General features: G+C 44.5%; 1 protein-coding gene across 1 annotated transcript in view; it reads right to left on the bottom strand.

Moving 5' to 3' along the window:
* Positions 1-19949, bottom strand: part of ABHD12 (abhydrolase domain containing 12, lysophospholipase) — a 38858-nt gene extending 18909 nt beyond the window's left edge. Inside the window, exon 1 of the mRNA XM_032104245.1 lies at positions 19707-19949. Coding sequence (XP_031960136.1) covers positions 19707-19864 — 158 coding nt within the window. The 5' untranslated portion in view covers positions 19865-19949. The remainder of the gene's footprint in view (positions 1-19706) is intronic.
* Between the last annotated feature and the right edge of the window lie 559 nt (positions 19950-20508).

The raw sequence follows: 20508 nt of genomic DNA, 5'->3' as shown, positions 1-20508 counted from the left end.
TTTTTATGGAGCAATTTTCACAACGATCTGTGTGCTTGGTGTTTTTGAAAATCTGGTCATTTACACTTCAAAGAACACCTAATTTTAAACAGTTTGTGTAGCCTCAGTTGTTTGAGAGAAGCAGAAGTAACCAAAATACCAGCTGATGACAGGCAGCTTAGAAAAAGGGAAGAGAAACTCCCTACTGATTACATTTTAAAAAGACTCTGTAACAAGAGCTTTTTTTTCCTGCTGACTTTGTGTAACACATTTCAGAATCTCTAGAATTCATATCGCATGTTCATCTCCAAAAAGCAGCCTCACTGTACTTCCCACTTAGGTCGCTATCAGATTTTGTTCGGTTAGATTTTCACATATTTTGAGGAACTATATGTAATGAGACCAATAAAGTTGCACATGATCTCATGCATGGACTGGAGCAGGTACTCTGCCTTGTCCAGCTAAAAGGGTTCATACCTTTTACCTCTCAATGCCCCAGAAAGCAAGCCATTCTAAGCTATAAAACATAATAAATTTCATAATCTGCAGCATTATTCTCTATGAATCCAGAATAAGTTTGGAACAATAGCCCCAACACTTTATCTCCATTTTCTCGAGTATTTCGATTGGGAATAATAATTTTAAAAAAACAACAAAAAAACACCAAAAAGCTAACAAAACAAACAAACAAACCAACCACCAACAAAAAAAACCAACAAAACCACCAAACCCAAACAAAAAAAAAAATCAACACACAGCAGCTAGTTAAGCAATGTATCTCAAAATTCCCTTTATTGTATCAGAATAACTAGCAAATACACACTCATATGCATGTCTATATATGCACATAGGTTTACATAAAGGCACACTTGCAGTGATTTAGTTGACTAACATTCCATGTGCACTGAGGTTTCTCAGCCAGCCCTGCAATCAAGAACTAAAATTCATAGGAAGCCTTCAGGCGACACAATTTCTGTTGCTTTTCAGCAGACAGTCTTGAGCAAGAATCATGTTCCATGCCAGTGAGCAAACAGTTCTCAGTATTGGGAACTGCAGGCAGCTGAAAGCAGAGAACAATTTTTCCAAAAGGCATGAAATTGTTAATCTCCCACTTGGCAATTCTTGGAGCTGACAACACTGAACTTGCTCTAGACTAGTGCTAAGAGGGTTTAGCCACTGTCAGATAGTTGAAATTGTCAAATAGAGAGCCTAAAGACCTCTTTTTTACACATTTGTACAAGAAATATGAGTGTACAGACAGAACTGGGATGGAAAGAGTTTAATCATGCACCAAAATTTTCAAAATCTCAATAGCTTTTGGAGCCCAAAAGCCAAGACTCTCAGGAACAGTTTTCCAGCACAGCAAAACAGGAGACATTCCAATCTCCCCCACTCAGCTAAGATTTTGGCATGATTAAGGTGCTCACAGGGAATAGGCTATGCTCTTATTAGTCCAAAACCTGCCTTCACCACCCTACTACTTGCCTACAAGTGCCTGTCTGCCTCCTCTCACCCTGGAACCACACTCTGCACTTCAGAAACATGTACTATCAAAATCAAAGCCCTTTTCTTCACAAGCTAAAGCAACTGTCATTTTCCAAGAGGGGGGAAAATACATTCCTAAGACACTGTCACCCAGCTGTAGCTGCAACAAGCCCACGTTGAAAGGTTCAACAGACTTTTATACTTCCCACAGCAAATTTGACAATGAAGAGGTAAAGAACTCCACCAAGGCTTCCAGTGACATTTCCACACCTCAAGCCCAGTTTCCTACAGTGAGAAAAGCAGAAACAGCAGCAGAGGAAATGGTACAAAACAGGGGCTTTAGAAGAACATTAGTGAGTACCAAAGCCTCAGACTGACCCACCTCTGCCCACAACTTTGGGAAAAAACCCCACACAACATTTTGTTTGGGCTAATCACAGCTGATCATTGCTCCCTACTCTCAGCTTAAAGCCAGCTTTCCATAGCCACCCCAACATCAGCACCTACCACCTATTTTCTTAGCTGGAATGGATTTGTGGAAGACAAAGGGAGATCACTAAAGGGTAGCTGACATTTAACTGCTGAGCAATTGGACTACAACTTAGCTCTCTTCAATGAGAAAAGTGTGTCTTTTTGTCAAAACATTTTGTCTAGTTATTTTTTCACTTCGATCTACTCACATTCATCTCTCCTTATTGGCAAAAAGGGAGTGGTTAAAGCTAAAAGGGGAGGTACCTCATTTTGGAGCATCCACACCTTAAATCAAGACACTCTGTCATCACCACCTTCCCAGTAAAAACCACAGTACAGGTGAGCAGCCAGGAAGGATGGGGCTTTCCAGCAAGTTTTCCTGCCTGGGGCCTAGATCCTGCTGCAGCCAAAAAGAACTCTCCCAGAATAATTTTGCATATGCCAGGATTTCACTTTACAGAATAAAAACCCCACTCGCTTAGGAAGACAACAGAGCCAGGTCTAAACTCCTCCAGGCACAGCCAGAGCACATCAAAACTCGGGCTCTTCAGAGATCTGGGTGGCAAAGCACTTCTCATGGCCCAGCCACAAGCTGGAACCAGGAACAGAAAAACACTGAGGAGGACACTGTCCAAACGCTGTCGGAGCTCAGGAATGATTCCAGTTTCTCCTTTTTGGAGACTGAACTGAGGCATCCCTTTCCTTGCTCCCATGCCCCACGTCAGATGCTAATCAGCAACACGACATTTACACCTCATCTCCAGGGAGATGTCTACTTACAATGTAACCAGGGCAAAGCTTTTATCCAGCAGACAGCTTTTCTCCTGATAAAACCGAGTATATGTGCTGAAGTGCAGGCATTATGAAATTACCAGGTAAATCTTCAGTGAGCAATTTAGCTAAATTAAACTCCTCTTGCTCGGTAGAAAAGCTATTTCAGGAAATATATGCCCTGCAAAAGGAAATTTTGGTGTGCTCAGGCAAAAGCAACATACTTGTCACGACTTTTTCACCAGAAAACTCAACAGGTCTTAGTTGGAAAATACAAGTGATGTAGAAAATAAGCAGCTGCAAACTGAAGATATTTAAGAATATCAGAAATTGCTTTTATTGTTCCAGGAAATCAATGTCTAAAAAAACCCCAAAACAACAAAACATCTCACACAACACAAAACACCCAACCCCAAGTCAGCCCAAAATACAACAAAATCCCCGACATCACATTTTCCTCCCTTCATTTACCAAAGGCTTTTGCCCAACATCTGGGTTCTGTCCAAACACAGGCCAAATCTGAAGTAGTTTTTGCTTCGTGCAGTTTCCCAAAGGTAACATGAAAAAGTACATTCTCTCTCCAGACACCCTTAAGTCTGACAGAAGGAAGTCTTTCCTGCAAGGGTGACATCAGAAACAGAAGGTTTTCCTGGTAACTTACAACTGGATGAAGGTCCTACCTTCACTCAGAACAAGCACATTTTGCATTTGGGCACAGTGTGAGTATCTGGCTGGAGAGAAGCTGGGGGTCCTCTCATGACAGCTTCTCCTGAGCGCTGCCCCCTCCTCTCCAGCAGATTTGGGAGGTTTCATGGACAGTGTCCAACCACCACAATCCTGTGGCATGTTCTGCATCCAGACTCAGATTAGAACAATTTCCCCTGCAGATTATCTGAATTATTTATACACCAGGAGTGTTTTCATTAGCATCCCCTGATCGGCTGTGCTGCCAGGGTGAAAGGGCAGGCCAAGGGTGAAACAAGAGACTACGACAGGTCCCATATCAGAGCTGCAGCAGAGCAAGGACAACATTTATCAGAAACACACACAGGCTGTGCTTGCAGTCCCAAAAGGATCTATAGACAAATGCACCCACAGCCCACGTGGCCTTTGTGATCTGCCTGGGCCAACACTGAAACAAAATGCCCACAGACACCAGAATATGAGGCTCTGTCTGTTCAGTGAATGCTGTCAACTCTGGTGTCCCTTGTGTCCTCAGCTCTTCAAACTGCAAACCAGCAGTGTTCTCCCAGCAGGAATTCAGAGCACAGGATGTGGAAAGCCAAGACCTCGATCACGCAAGGTATCACCTGATCACCGGGTGGCAAAAGTGACTTTAAGGATGGTAGAGGAAAAAATAAAATATATGGCATAACAAGAACACATCCTCCCAGTTTCCTAACAGAAGACATATTTTAAAAAAAAGTCAGTACATTTGTCCCCTCAGACAGGAATCAAGAGCATAACAATGAGGAGGTAAAGACATGAGCAAAAGATTAAAAAAATCTAAGGGCCAAAGGAAATTTAAAGGATTGGGGTGATTTTTTGGGGTAAACAGAGTTGTACCCAAAACAACCTATTCTACAACTTGGAAACTGCAACAGAGTCCCAAGGCACATGGGGGCACAAAGAAACAATACAGCAGCCATGCAAGGGGCAGGACAGCCCACACATCAGGTAAGCCTTCCAGCTTTCCTTGCTGTTTTGAACAAGAGATGGTTTCTAGCCCAGGCAGGATCTTCAAGAGCACTCATCTTTTTCTGCAGAAAGCCTGGAACGTGGTGTTGCACAGGGCTTCCCCTTCTTGCAGGTCCTGAAGGATCATCCAATCTCTTTTTCCTCCACTACCTGAGCCACCCAATCCAATTAAGCTTTTACTTCACTTGTTCCTTGTCAAAAAATCTAAAAAGGAAGAAACCTATCAGCCTTCCAGCTGTGTGAATGCACAGGGACAGCCTCTCAGCTCCTGAATTTGAGTTCACAGGCAGTGTCTCTCCTTACCATCTGGACTTGTTACCAGCAGCTTTTGGACAGCTTGAGCAGCAGCACTCAACATCGTAATTTTCCACTACAAGATTAATATGCATTCTTTACTCTACAGGTTTGCTGCAAAACCTGCTTTATGTGCAGCTCAATGCAAACTGAAAAGATGCTCATGTCCAGGGGTTTGCACCCTCCTGGTTTCTGTGCACAGTGAACAAACCCGCATGGGCAAACAGGCAACCACACAACTCATTTTGGGCTATTTCAGGCACTGCTATACAGAATTCTCAATGAAATCTGCAGCCAACTATTCATTCTGCTTCAATGGAGGTACTGTATAGAGAAAAGGGAGGTTGAATTAAAGAAAATTCACCCAATCCTGAAAACAGATCTTCCCTGAATCCATGAAAGTCAGTGGGAACAGTGGTATCTGCCAGAACCCTTAGCATCTGAGTGACTGATCCCTCCCTTTGGCACTAAGATCCCTTTAACAGGATGAGTTCACTGCAAAACAACACAAAGAGAAAAATAAAATCCCCCCAAAGCATCTTGCTATTCTAGGGATTAAGCAAACATCTAAAACAAAAAGTCAAACCCCAATCCTGGCAACGAGACACAAATGTAAAGGCATTGCTCTTCCCCCCCTCCCCAAATTGTTTCATAAAACAACTAAAAATACCATGTACAAAAACTACATGGTAATCTGCATTCTCAGAGAATTTTAGCTTCAACCAATTCTGAAAACTTTTGCTCTTGGAAAGATCTAGAAAATAAGAAAAGTAGCTCCACTAGATTCCTTCGCCATCTCTTACAAAAAGTTCCTTGAAATCTTGAACCTTTGCTCTTTCTGAAGAAATATTCTAATCTCCCTCTCAAAAACTAAACTGCAGTATAGCACTACCCCCCCAGGAAAGAGGCTGGGGGTGCACAAGAAGATGGGAGGGGACACAGCTGGAACAGCTGACCCCAACTGACCAAAGGGATATTCCAGACCATATGGCATCATGGATCAACATACACAGCTGGGGAAAGAAGTAGGAAAGGAGGGATATTTAAAGTGATGGTGCTTGTTTTCCTAAATAATCACTGGACTACTTAAGAAAACAACTACTAGTCTTAAAATGTGATTATTCCAAGCAGCTGCGTGGTGCTGGATCGACAGCTGGGGCTAAAACACAAGTATCACTTATTCAAAATAATGAAGGTACTCTATTGCACAGAGCCATGCAGAACACGTTTTTATAAGGATAAAGGACTTCATGATTTTTCAGGCATCCAGCAGTGGAATAAATTGTTACTGACACATGTCACGTCTGTGAAAGACATGATTTGCTTTTTGATGTTTCAACAGACAATCTGATCTTTCAGCTATTGGGACAAGGCAGGGAAGTCTGGGTAACTTACCTGTTCTTTGACAGCTTCTATAATTCAAGTACAAGTCCTTCTGCATATAAACCCAAGCATTAAGAGTTGTTAGATCCGTTATCTGGAAGTATCAGTCAATTAATACAAGGTATAATAGTATTCTATGCCATCAAAAGCACAGAAGATGCAACAGGCAAATTTATACCTGATCCTACAGCTCTCATCACTATAGCATCCAAAATGTTCATCGCTTGACTTAAAATAAGCATTTGAAATCAGGGATGTTTTAGTCATGTCATGGATACATGAACAGGAAAGAGGCTACATGAGATCCCAAGAAGTCACCCAGTCCCTTCTCCTCACCCTAGAAAAGACACACTACCTTAAACAGCTGTCTGCTAAATTCCTCCCACAAACACTTGGCAAACTGCAACAGCCCACGCTTCAGGAACTCCCTCTGCTGACCCAGAGCTGAGCTGAATGGGCTAAAGTTTGCCAGGTTCATGCAACAAATCAGACTAGCTGCCTTCTCACTGAACAGTGATTTATCACAGGAAAAAAAGAGGCTACCAGAATACATCAAAAGCTGAATAACAATTTGCCCCCTAGGCAGAGACAGAAAAAACTACCCAAATCTCAAAATCTGGCTAAAGCTACTAAATGTTCCTATTTGCATCGATGGAAAAGTGGGGGAGAGAGGTGAATAAAGCACTAAGCAAACCTTTTTAAATATTGGCCTTAAAAAACTAGGATGAAGCAAGGTGTCCAAGCCTCCCTCGGCAGAGATCCAGCCCAGGAAAAGCTACAGCACTCCACAGTGCCCACCAGCCTACTTAGTTTGACTGTATCCAAAAGCAAAAATTTGGGATGTTCTGATACTTCTCTTTTAATTAAAAGACAAATTAACAGGAATAATGGGCTTAATAAGGTGGGGGAAAGGCAGCAGATTAAAAGCCTCTGGGTTTTCATTAAAAAAAAACCCTAAATGACAAAAGAAAAGCAACCTGAGTTTTTTGATAATCTTTCAAACATGCAAGCCCTACCTTTGGATATCTCAGAATATTGTGACAGCTTATTTTTTAAACACCACCATCAGTGATGGAAAGTGAAGGTGTCCCAACAGAGGAAAAAGCTCAAACCCCAGAAATTACAAGATGTCAATACACCCATAAAACTTTGAATTGCCTGCCAAATGCTAACAAACAGTTCTAACAATAAAAAACACCACTGGCTACTGAAATTAATTCTTCTTTGCTACTATTATAGAAAAAATACTTTTTCTTTTCCGATTAGGATGTTGTATGTCTAAAGCACAGCAGAAAGCTATCATAAGCACTAACTTATTTCTCTGTTCATACCGGTATCACAGACAGACCATGACAGCTTCCTACACAGCTCCAGAGAAGTGCTGCATATCAGCAAACAGAACCACAATATTTTGTCTATATGCTAACCAGCACTTTTAGCACCTCACCCCTTATTTCCCATTACAAATGCCCCATCTAACATCCATCAAATCCCTACTGATGCTGCTTTCAGATAGGCCTTCTGGACTTCTATAATCTTTAAAAATCACCCCCACACACATCACTTGCAGTATTTACCTCAGTTCATTTGACAAGCTCTCTATGAGTAAACTATGCAGATTATCCCACCTTCCTTTCACTTCCAGACCTATGCAGCCTGAAGCTGGCACCCGGTCAGTGTGGCCACAAAAAGAAATTCATCATAGAAAAGACCCGACCCTGTATCTGCATTGTAACAGATACATGCAAAAACACATAAAATTAGCTTTTGAAACAGGTAAGTTTGTGGACATGGTTTAGTAGCTGTGGTAGAAACACCTGTGCAAAGGAGGAGCCTCCAGGACCTTTTCTTTCGGCCATGGCATCAGCTTACAGAGATTGTACAACCTCTGCCTTAGACACATTCCTTTCCCTCCCTTTATTGCAAACTATCTATTCCCACAAAGCATCTCCTTTTGCCTGGGGTAAGAGCTTCAGGCAGTGTTGCTCCAACTATCACAATACAGGTGAGGTTTGAAACTTCAGGCTCCCAAATTCCCCCATAGTCCACCACTTCACTACCTCGTTCCCCTCTTACAGCCCAGACTCTTGCAGACTGTTTCTGTGCCTACTTCTGATTAATATCAAGATTAAGCATTAACTTAAAACAATAAACAGCAAGAAGGAAGCCATCTAGCCAGTCATTTGCAAGAATTCAGCTCTGTCTCTCCAAGAGATATAACTGCAAAGTAAAGGAGGGCATCTCAATTAATCGAGTTTTTCAGAAGGGACCATCAAGCTCCAATTACTGAGACCTTCATAACCACGTTCCAGCTTGGAGAAGAGGGAAAGATCATGGGTAGGACCTGCAAGAATCAAGATCCTGGTGCATCAAGTGGGGGAAATGTGGCATCAGCATTCAGGGTAAGAGGAGAGCACTGCTGATCAGTCGGTCAATAGCACTAAATGCCAGCAAAGGTTATGCCAGGACTCAGAGTGCTGCAGGAAAAAACAAAAACAAGCCCGTGAAGGGAGGGAAAGGCAAGTCAGTGTACAGCATTAATGAGCGGAAATAACAGAGCAGCTTGCAGGTAATGCATGGGCCTTTGTCCATGGAACACGTTTGCAAAAAGCAGAGCAAATGAAGCAAGGGAGGGGAAGGCTCACACAAGCACTTACACACCCCACAGGACAGGGACGTGGGACATGTAACTTTTCCCCCTTCAGCACCCCATCCCTTCCCAGTGCCATGGCTTGGGCTCTCCTCTTCACAACCTCTCTCTAAGCTGACCACCCTAAATTGCAGTAGTAACACAGCTTGTCTGATTAAATCACTGTGCATTGGCACCTCCTTTGAAGGGCAGGAGCTTGGAACATCAGTCTTGATAACTTACATTCCAGTTGCATGAAACCTACATGTTTCACAGACCAGGAGACAAGAATGGGCTGAACACTTAGCAATAAGCACCAATTTATTTAAAATGTATGCTGACAGCATGGCCTAAGCAGCAACTATGTTACTTCTCAATGCTCTGGTACACTGGTATTAGCATTAGTGTGACTCGTGCGTGGCAAGATTAACCTGAAAGCTACATTTTAAAAAGGAAAGGGCAGATGCTACTGTCATTTTAAGTATGTAGCAAACAATGAATAATTAAACCCTCGGGAACTGAACAATTGACTTTTGGGGATTAGGGTTTTAAGGGTGTTGACTTTTCCTGAATGCATCTTCTGCAACACCGGCATAGTTTGTGCTAAAACCTTTCCAGGACGAACCCTTGTTTAAATTCTAAGAACGTACTTTCTCCAGAGCTCCCCAGCAATGCTGCTGACACTAATCAAATCTGAAGTCACCCACATTAGATTTTAGTCGAGCTTGGCATTGAGATACAACTGCGGTGGCAAGTACATTCTCTCCACAGTGTTTACCGAATTCTTAAGTTTTCCACTCACTTCACAGCTGACAGCTGGTTTATATTAAAGGCACAGCCCCCTCTCTGCTCCATGAGCTGGGGAACAAATTAGCTGTCTGCTAATGAAAGACAAAAAAACAGAACATAAACACCAAAAGACTGAAACAGCACTGGAAGTGAAAAACAGAAGCTTGAGACCAGCCGAGTCTGGTTTTCATTGAAGCAGTAAAGCTCCTTTCTCCCAACCACACTCACCTTCATGGGGAGGAGTATGAAGATGCACAAGGTTCAAGAGCAGAACTAATTCAGACACATAATACTCCACCACAGCTCCTAACCTGCATTTAAAGCCATTTGCCTGCTGAATGCATACCATAATTGAGGCAGCACACAGTACAGCCAAGCCAAATCCCCCACCACCAACTACCACTTGTTAACGTGCTGTAAACCTGACAGACTTGCATGCGTGTGTTTACCTTGCAGCAAGAACAAGAAACCAGATTCACTCTCTGTTCTCATGGATACATGTGAGGGAACGGATCTGTATTTCCAAGCGGCACAACTTTGTAAGCATGAAATCATCTTTTCACATAGCAGTTCTTGTGAGACAGCCACACAGCCTTGAGAATTACCACCAGCAGCAGCCTCTGTGGCTCTGGCTTCCATCTAAATCACCTGGGCAAAAGATTCATTTGTGTATTGTGGAAATTTTTCCTTTCAAATACATGAAAATGGTCATCTTATACTTCCCAGCTGAAAAAGCTCTACTTTTGCTGGCAGAGATCAGAAGCCATTCCTTCTCAGAAGCCTGAAGAAAAAGAATGTTTTTGTGTTAGCAGTGATACTGCCACCTTTTAGATTCAGAACACATCGTTAGCAATACATTTTGATTACAATAGACCAACTGTTCCCCGTTGGAAGCATACAAGCAAACAAGAACATTAAACAATGCCAAAACATTACATATGCTGACTGTCAGCCCAGCACAGTTACATTCAGCTGGCAGTCACAGTGTCCTCTGTAATTGTGACCCGTTTAAAAAGGGAGGCTTAACAAGCAGTGCATGGCCATAAAACAACAGCCATAGTTAAAGAACAGATGTATGAGCACATACAGAACTGCTGTTGGCCCTGACATACTTTGAACAGGGGGTTTTTCTGCATATAGCCAGGCAGATTAATCTGTTTCTGTGTTCATCTGTGCTTTATTCAGGGATTCCAGCTCTAGCGATCATCTTGTGGAGGAAAGAACTCCAAAACGACAAAGGCTTAAAAAAATTGACAATTAAAACCAAAGCCATTGCTAATACTACAAAACCTTGAAGAGCCGACCCAGAAAACACAAACTCCAAGGTGAAAAGCAGGTGTTGGAGTTTTTACTTAACTGCAGGGAAAAGAAACCAACTCACAGAATATCCTGAGTTGGAAGGGACCCACAAGGATCATTGAGTCCAACTCTGGAGCAAATGGCCCATACAGGGATTGAACCCACAACTTTGGTTGGTCATTAGCACCATGCTCTGACCAACTGAGCTAAGCAGCACTTCTACATCTGCCCGCCAAAGTTTAAAATCAAATATGGCCCCTCCTCTGGTACTCAAAAGGGGAAAATAATGCTTTACAAGAGACAGCACAAAGCTATTGGAAAGTGAAAGCAAAGGTCAGTCACTGCGTTTCTGCTGGATTTGCAAGAACAAGAGAATGGGCTATTTCCAATGATTCTGTGCAATTCACAGTTTTCACATTCAGCAGTACAAAACCCGTATTGTCAGCTTTATTCCTGCTTCCTAAAGCTGCTCTGAAACTAAACAAAACTTAACAAAAAGTGAGATAGGACTGCTTTAAGGGAGAAAACAGTGCCAGGCTTCCCTTCCTGAGGATGCCAAGAAGTCTTAAAATCTATTCAATTCTTAAACACCTTGAACACACTTTGCTCCACAAGCAAGGATGCTGCAACCTGGAAGTCCTGACTCCAATTTTCCAGTTTACATCATCCTCATTTGTGTAGGCTCCTCTGTCTCAGAATAGCCACCCCAGGGGAAGCTCTACTGCCAGGGGAAGGGAAATCAGGCTCTGGACAGGGTAAATGCATTTTCTGTTCTCTGCTCTGAGCGTGCACAATGCTGCTGAAGAGTACCCTTCCAAGAGGGCATTTCTTCAGTTACGCCACATGAAATCCTTTATTCTGCATACCTTTAGTAAAAACAGAGATGAGGCTTCACATGACCTTATGTCCCTTATTACTCAACACTAATCTCTTTTGCAAGAGGAATTAACAACCTTTTTAAGGGGGTACAAATTGGACAGATAGTTTTGAACAAGAGCAGCTGTGGGACTTATCTCAAATGTTCTCAAGTGTTTGTGTTTTAGAAGTTAATTTTCTAGTCTAACAATCTTTTCTATTGCTCTACTTCTCAGTAAGAGTTACAATCTTGAAATAAATCTAGGTTAAATAAATACTTTGATTTGGAAAGTAAATAGTCGCGGTTCCTGTTAGCTCAGTGAATGACCAAGGCACTTGATAGAGTCTAAAATTAGGAAATTCTGCTTGAAAGTTTAAATTGCCTGCAATATGAAAGAGGCAGATTTCTGAAGTCAAGTGTTGCACTAGTTTCACCAACTTCTTAGAGAGAGAGAGAGAAACAGAGAGAGACAGAGATAGACAGAGATGTGTGCCAGCAAGGCAAAAGTCCACAGCCTAGATGGCAGCCTCACTGTCTGGATAAGGGATATTCAGGGACACATGACAGCTTACAGAGGTGACTTACCTACAACAGCTTTACGTTCTGTCACACTCCCATCCCACAGTTACAACCCCTACCCTCTCTCCCCCACCATCCTGCCAGCTACACTTGTGTCCTGGTGACCTTTTCACTATTTGGCCATCTGCTCCAAACTGCTGACTTCCCCATTCATCAACCATTATCAACCCTCTCCTCCTCTCATTTTATCAATAGTATCAATAGTATCAATATCAATAGTAACTGATAGCCAACTCATCCCTGGACGGTTGATACACAAAATTACACACACCCTTGAACCCAAGCATCAATCCCACTATAGTTCCCCAGTTGTTTCTCCCTCCATTGAGCCAATTTTCAATAGCGATAACCTGCTCTCCATCAGCAATGCAAGGCATGTCAATAAAATAAACTACAGTACAAAGTCAAGTGCTTTGGAGAAACAATTTTACTGCTGATACCTTCATCAACCAGGCTGTAATCTTGACAAACCTGTCACATTTTACAGTGTCCTTCCACAGGACAGATCTACTTATATATATTTAGCTGTTAAATCTTCTTCCATTGAATTTCAAATTAACTCTTGCAATTTAAATTGCACAGACTCCACCTCAGGCTAATGGCTTTAAAGTCTCCTAGGTCTCCTGTTACCCTTTTAATACAGCTGAAGCACTTTCTTTTAATCTTCTTGTGGTACTGATTCAGTCACGGCTACATTAACATAGTGCTCTCATGTTACATCCTTAGTAAACCTCCCTTGCTTGCAGTCACTCACTCCCGATGTCAGAAGCCAGCCACTACTGTAACACCAACAACATGACACAGGACAGCTGCCCACCGAGCTTACAAAACCCCACGTTTTATAGGGGAATTGCTGTAGAAGCCTATTCACTAATTTCACACCCTGACATGATTACCAAAATAATCTGACCTGCTCTTCAGGCCTAGGAAGATAAAGTAACTTGGCTGCAGCCTCCTAAGCAGGCACCACTCTCCTTTCAAAGGAGCCCAGACTCAACAGGCAGTGCTCTTCAAATACAGCACAAGTCCTGCTGGGGTACACCAGGCCTCTTGAACATACAGCAGAAAGGGGATTCTGGAGAGGAAATGATGTCACCATCATTGGTTTTAATGAAAACACCACAACGTTGTTTTCACCAGAAAGAAACGCATTTACATTGCATCCAGGAGAAAACCTACGGACTCACTGCAGTGACCTGTGACTGCGTCTGCAGAGAACTTGATTTCTGTCTCAGCAACCACATGCCAGAAAGGACAGAAAAGAACGTGACAAGGCTGAGAAGACCCTGGTGTCCCCAGGCACCTTCACTCCAGAGGTGACTAGGAAGCCCTGTTGGTCCCAGGAGTTACCTAAACCCAAGGGAAGTTTAGGTAAACTCAAACAAGCAGAGGCAATTCAAACAGCTCCCAAGTAGAAATTATTATAAAGTAGTAGCAATTAGCAATACCACAGTAATTATTAATTCAGACATAAGCCATCAAAGCAGAGCAACTGAGCCCAGGGGCAAGTATGATGTCAGAAATACGGCACTGCAACGAAATCAGTTCAACGTAACCAACACAAAGCCAGAGGGCAAATTCTCTCCAGCCTGAACATGCCTGCTTGAGCAGAGTTCTCCATGAGAAATATGGAGAAGTTGAGAAAACTGCTCAGAGACTAGAAGATGCAACAGAGCAGATGCAGCAGAAAAAATGCTGTGCTCTATTACAGGAAATCCAGAGACGCTCATGGGTACACTGGATCCGAGGAAAGAAATTTTAGATCACACAAACAGACCTGCAAGATGATGCTAGGAATCTCAAGGGATGTTTAAGAGAGTAAACCACACCTATTTAACACCAAAAAAAAACCCCAAAGTCAGTGATGAAAATGGTGAAAAACAGATATGCTTTAACAGTAACACACTGAGGCACAGAACTGCCACATGTCAACACGATGGCTTCACAAAATCCAGAATTAAAACAATCCACAATAATAAAACTAATAATTCCCCACGTTGCAGGGAATATTGCTATTTTTGCTGAATGACTTCTGTGTCTTTGAGAAAGAGTGGGGAAAAGATGAGCACAAGGAAAGAGAATTATAATGGCTGGAAAAGATGAACAAACTGGGAAGATGATGCAGAGAATGAATACCTAATGCCCCAAATAGGTAGCCTGGGAGCAATTCAGAGGCTTTTCCTAGCCATAAGCTGCCAAAATGGCTGACAATGCACAGGAAAAAACAGGAGGCAGAGCTACTGTGATACCATTTAAATAAATTTAAAAAAAAATTGAAAGGCAGACATACATGTGGAAAAAGTTACACAACCCCATTTTTGACATATCTGAGCAAAATATTACTGGGCATGCTCTTCAAAAGAACTGCAACAAAAAAACCCAACCAGCAAAAAACCCAACAACAAAAAACAAAAGAGAGCCCCACATACTAAAAAAAGTCCTCACACAAAGCAAACTGCTTCTACTATTTTACCCATAGGAGGGATTGTGATTCAACCTGTATTTACCATGAAAGAAAGCACAGGCAAGCAACTGGAAACCACTTCACGGCTTCTTTGTGAACTCTGCTCAAGAAAAACTGAAATAGAGGCAGTTACCCAGTAGGGAGGTGGAATTGGTGAAAAAGCTGCATGACTGATGAAATGTCTCTACAAAGGCAGCTCCTTTCCTCTTTTCAAAGTACTGACAAGTAACTGGTTTAACCTGAAGATGGCAATTAAGAGAGACAATAGCACAAAACTCACTTGAGGAAAAAAAACCCTTAAATATATTGATGAACACTTGCAGGGGAACAACTCAAGTATTTGTCATCTCTGCTACAATGGAACAGACTGGAATAATCATAAAAGACTCAGCAAAGGCTTCTAAAAAAGTAACACCAGGAGAAAGGGGGCTAGATCTAGAGATATAAGGATGGGGCACTGAGAGGACACAGGGGCAGAAAATGGAGATGGCCAAGTTCTCCATCAGAGGAAAGATACCACTGGTTAAGTCCAAAGAGACATGGGAAGGCATGAAGCATTTCAGCTGCTGGGGCAGGACGGCACCGAGGGTCACCACACATCGGATTTGACATGCCTGAGCACACTCACTGTTCCAGGGAAATTCTGCTGCATCAGAGGGGAAGACACGAGCAGGCTGTTGCAGCCTCTTGCCTTCAGCACCTCCCTGCATTTTCATAAAATACCCAGGAAGCGGTACTGTAAAAGCAACCTTCTGCCTCTCCAGAGAAAGCACCGAGAAAGCTGCACACAACAAACAAGGGTGGCTACAGTGATACTGAAACTACACCAAATTGTAGGGTCAGTCCAAAAATATCCAGCTTGTGGGACACACACAGGCTGGACAGCCAGCGGGAGGGTCCCAAAAACACCCCTTGCAGGGACTTGTGCCAGCAGCCAGGGGTCTCTAGGAGCAAAGGTACCAGGGACAACTGAAGGGAGCCTGAGGGACAGCGGCTTCTCCAGCAAAGCAGAGCACGAAAGCATCAAAGAATGCAGCTCACACACACGGGATCCCAAGCGCTTCACTGCTCCACAGCATGGAGAGAAACAGAAACAAGTTTTAACATTTGTAGCAAACAACTGTTTGTAGGAGAATTGGAGAATGGCAAAATTCACACTTCACGTCTATAGTCTGAATACTGATTGGGATTAAATGAGCATCCGATAATGATGAGGTCGCAGAAGCGAAGGGTAACATGCATGTGACCTTTTATCACCAGGATCAGGCTTCAGCAGAAATGAGATAGGAGAATTTGCTCTGGTATCAATGCCAGTATTAAGCTCATTTGATTTTCTCTATTCTCTGCACTCCCACATGAAGGTTTTCCAGATCTATGGCTGCTCAAACATATTTCCTCAGAACATTACAGCCACCAACCATAAAAACAAGTCACAGCAAGTACCCAAAACACCATGCTACATTAATATCCATCTAGCACTTCCAACACTGTCACCTGGAAGATGCCTCACAACAGAAATATTAGAGGAACGGCCATCCACACAAAGCACACATACCAGGAAAGGCGAGCACTGCATATTACTTCTTTATTTATGGCATTATTGCATGTAATAATTTCAGACAGAACAGCTCCTTTAAAAAGGAAATCATTCACGCACTTTTAAAGGAGCAACTTGTAAAGCACTTAAGTAACCATCACATTAGATTTTACTGCTCTCTATGGAAGAAAATGGAAATACCTGTATTTGTTCATTTCTGGTTGTAAACCACTTAAGAAAAGCCACACTGACTACACTATGCACTAGCTGAAGCCATATAAATCTTATTTATCAGATATCCATCTCCATTACACTTAGAAGCACATGCACACACTTTCTCTAACAGAGTAGTTGCCAGCCAAAACGCACAGCCACCTCTTTAGAATGAGTTTCAGCTCCTGGATGAATGAGCACATTGTGATGGTATGACTGAACAAAAACTGAGGGGCAAACGCAGTGCTGGTAAAATTCAAAAATACTGCTGCAAGAGCAAGCTGCTGCCAGTGATAAGCCAGCACTGTATTCTATAAACATCACTTAAGGTGCTATTTAGCCTTTCCTGAGGAGCTGGACGTGAGCAGGAAAAGCTGTGCTGGAGAAGGGCACACACCAGCTCTGCTGCTGCTCCACAGTCTCCTGGTCACTGCTGCAGTTACAGACACAGCTGCCTCTGCAGTCCCCCCACCCCGTGCTCCTGACCCATGGAATATGCCACATGATCAGCCCTTGGCTGCAGAACTACGCAGCCACTCCACGCTACTGGGGATTGGTGTGCCTTTCTAGCCAGTGGCTTGTATCGTTTACAAATAAGAGAAGGAAACCCACACGATAAAGCCAAACATACATGCTGCTTCCCCAAGTCTGCAGAGGCTGTAGAACAGCAGCATGAAATGCAGACAGCCCCACTTCCCCTTTAACACAGCATTCAAGTGTTGATTTTAACTATTTCATCAAGGAGCATGCTAAGAATAGTCTACCGTGGTACAAATCTCCAATTTCAGATATTATGCCACCTCCACCATCCCAGCAACCTTGCAGGTGAATTTTCACCTTACAGCTTCTGCAAGCTGCGGAGTGAAACTGATGTAAAAACCCATTGAAAACAACAATCAAACAGTGCTTTTATTTCCAGCAGTATAAGGAATGTTGCAATAATAGCATGACCTTGAATATTAAAATACGAGGATCTAGATGGTCTGACAGCAACTTGTTGGCCTCCCCAAGGGAGGTCACTGCACACATACCCTCGTGTTCTTCCTTAAACACTCCCTGCTGTTCACCAAAGGTGGGACATGGAGCTAGAAGGCTGCCTGACCCGACTCAGGCTGATTGTTCTGGACAAGAACCTTATCTCTGGGCATCATACCTTCTTCCACCTGGATCTCCCCTTCCTGCACACTCAGATTCACAGTTCAGCAGTGCGTTTGTTATCCCATAAAAAACACTGCTGGAAGGTATTGGCAGACAGAGAAACGTTGCCTGCAAACCACTGTCTGAAGGCTCGCAAGGTGAGGAAGTCAGAGAAGGTCCATTGAAAGTCAGTAAGAAAGGCAGTCAACACAGGACAGCATGAAAAGGAAAAAAAAAAAAAGTCACGGAAATACAGATATCTCAGAATGTGGAAAAGGAAAAGCAAGCTTCAAACAAGGTTTTCCTACAATGTCACGAATTGGAGAAACACTGCTGTGTGGAATACAGTACCTGATCCAAAAAGAACGGGGGGAGGTGAGGGGCAGAAAGAGGGGGAAGGGCCAGAATCCATGTAGGACTTCAGCAATTTCTGAAACAGGTTTCCAAGGCTGAACATGGAGAAAAACAAGGAAAACTTGCCTACCAACCATTTCTAAATGTGTAAATGGAGAAATAAATACAAGAAAATTTTTCGCAGACAGGATGTGCTTTCCCTATTTTTGGCTTGGCCCTTACAATACAGCTGTGCTGTGTCTGGTACCCACAAAGCACCTGCCTGCCAGACCAAGCCAACAGACTGCACTCAGTGCTCTTAGGGCTTGCTCGATGCTCACCACCGACACAGCATTTCCATTTGAGCAAAAGGTACTTGAGTGCCATTCATAATGCTGAAGAAGACAGCAAGCCATCATTCGAGTGCCACTGGTCTAGAAGACATCCACTTGGACAAACAGAATAGACATGTCAAATTTTTAAATGTTATAAAAGCAGAGCACTGTCACAGTTTGATCCACTGCACAGTCATGGAAACTGAGAGATGAACCCAGCGCCATTTTCAATTACCAAAAGCTTGTCATAACATGTACAGAGCAGTGACAGCATCCCAAAGGTCTACCTCCAGGGCACAAAATTAAATAGCTATTACCCAATAAAAGAAATCCCATTTCAAAGTCTCTGTCTTTGAGCATGACAAGTACCTACAGCTCTTTTCAAATGTTAATTTGGTTTATGAGAACAGAAAAAATCTCAGAAAATTCAGCAGAGAAACATCCACAATAGCTCATTTACTAGAAATGCACTGATAAGCACCTTTTTTTTTAAAAAAAAATCTGGCTGCTGTATTGCTGAAGCACAGCGATTTGGTTGCAGCTACCCAAACCACATAGCTATTTTGATCATTACATATTCTTCACACTTTCAAAACACAAAGACCACCACTATACCGGTTTAGGTGACACTGAAAGGTTGTATCTTGACTCTGATCAGAATTGCAGAGGGCCAGGGAGGTAAGTCTTCATCGTGTATTGCATTCCCCCAAAATCTTGCACGATTAAGGGTCCAGGTGATAAGTACCTTCTATTGTTACAGTCTTTTTAGAAAGGTATACAAACATTTCCCCATTATAAATATGCACAAAACGTTTAAAACGTTAACATAGCTGGCAAAAAGCCACAGCTAAACTCCTTCCAAGGGAGTCACGTCAGCTTCTCCTACTGACCCCTAAATCTGACTCATTTATGGAAAAGAGATCACTTTAACAGCCACCAGCTTCTTCCAAAAACGCAGACATCCTACCTGCAGGGCCCTGCTGCTCCACATACGCTCTCTGATGGAAGGATTCCTTGCTAGCCATTTTTTTTTTTTTCGGGAGAACGCCTGCCTGTACCAAAGGGGGCTGGACGCAGCAGCGCCCAGGTACGAACACCAAACCCTCCCATCCTTTGCTGGCCAGGGCGGGATCCGCCGGTCCCGCTACCGCCCCGCTCTCTAACCAGTTCTTTGCACCGAGAACTGAAGGTACCGCGGGGCCGGCAGCTGCTCGGCTGGAGCACAGGGAAAGCCAAGGAAGCAGGGCTAAGGTGGGGAACATCCCCGGCCCGAGTACCTGTCCGTCCCGCGGGCTCCTCGGCCGGGGGGGCGGCGGCAGCGGCCCTTCCCCTCTGCTCGCAAAACACCGCCCCGCTGCCGCTCCGGTCCCCGGCAGCTCCCGATGCCCTCGCCGGGAGCGAGCACACGGTGGCACGGGGATAACAAAGCCCGGCGGAGGGACGGCGGCGCTCACCTGCCCAGCGGTCGCTTCATGCCCTCGGCAGCGGCGGAGGCAGGCAGGCGCAGGCTTCGCCTCAGGCTGCAGCCCTTGTCGAGGGGCCCGGGCACAGCGGCGGCAGCGGCGGCGGCGCGCTCATGCTCCACCGTGACCGACTCGTTGCGTTTCCTCATGCCGGGGCGGGGGCGGCAGGGGCGGCAGCGGCGGCGGCGGAGACGGCGGCAGCGGAGCGGGGCCGCGCTCACTCGCCGCGCGCCCTGCCCGGCCCCGCGCCCCGCCCCGCCGGCGCGCCCACCAATCCCCGCCTCCGGCCCGCCTCCGGCCCGCCCCTCCACCGCCCCCGCCAATCCCCGCCTCCGGAGCCGGCCCGCCCGCCGGCGCCTCGGAGCGGCCGCGGCGCCATCTCTACTGCGGGCAGCGGCCCGGCCGCCATTTCGCTGTGGGCCGGGGCGGGGCCCCGCGGCCCCGGCGCTGCTCGGTGCCGGGCGGGGACGGCCCTGCCCAGGGCGGGAGCTGTGTATGCCCATGAAAGAGCCCCGCACTTGGTCTGCAGGCGTTTGGAAGGGCTGTGAGACCCGGGCTGAGCGGCAGTACAGATCTGGGCACGGGGAAACGGCACGGCTGGTCCGGGGATGCGGGGAGAGTCAGAGCCGGCCTTTTGATACAATCGGCAGTGGGAACAGGACAGGGACGAAGCTGTTTGATGGCACAGAAGGGTTATGATACCACACTGGAAAGCACGTCCTCATCTGACTTATAGCTAAAGAGGCACACAGGCAAGGCAAGGAAGTTACAGAGCTTCCCTGGCTCTGTGGGG

The sequence above is a fragment of the Corvus moneduloides genome, chromosome 3 (genome assembly GCF_009650955.1).
Source record: "Corvus moneduloides isolate bCorMon1 chromosome 3, bCorMon1.pri, whole genome shotgun sequence".
In the NCBI taxonomy this organism is placed as follows: domain Eukaryota; kingdom Metazoa; phylum Chordata; class Aves; order Passeriformes; family Corvidae; genus Corvus; species Corvus moneduloides.
This window is presented reverse-complemented; position numbering and strand designations above follow the sequence as displayed.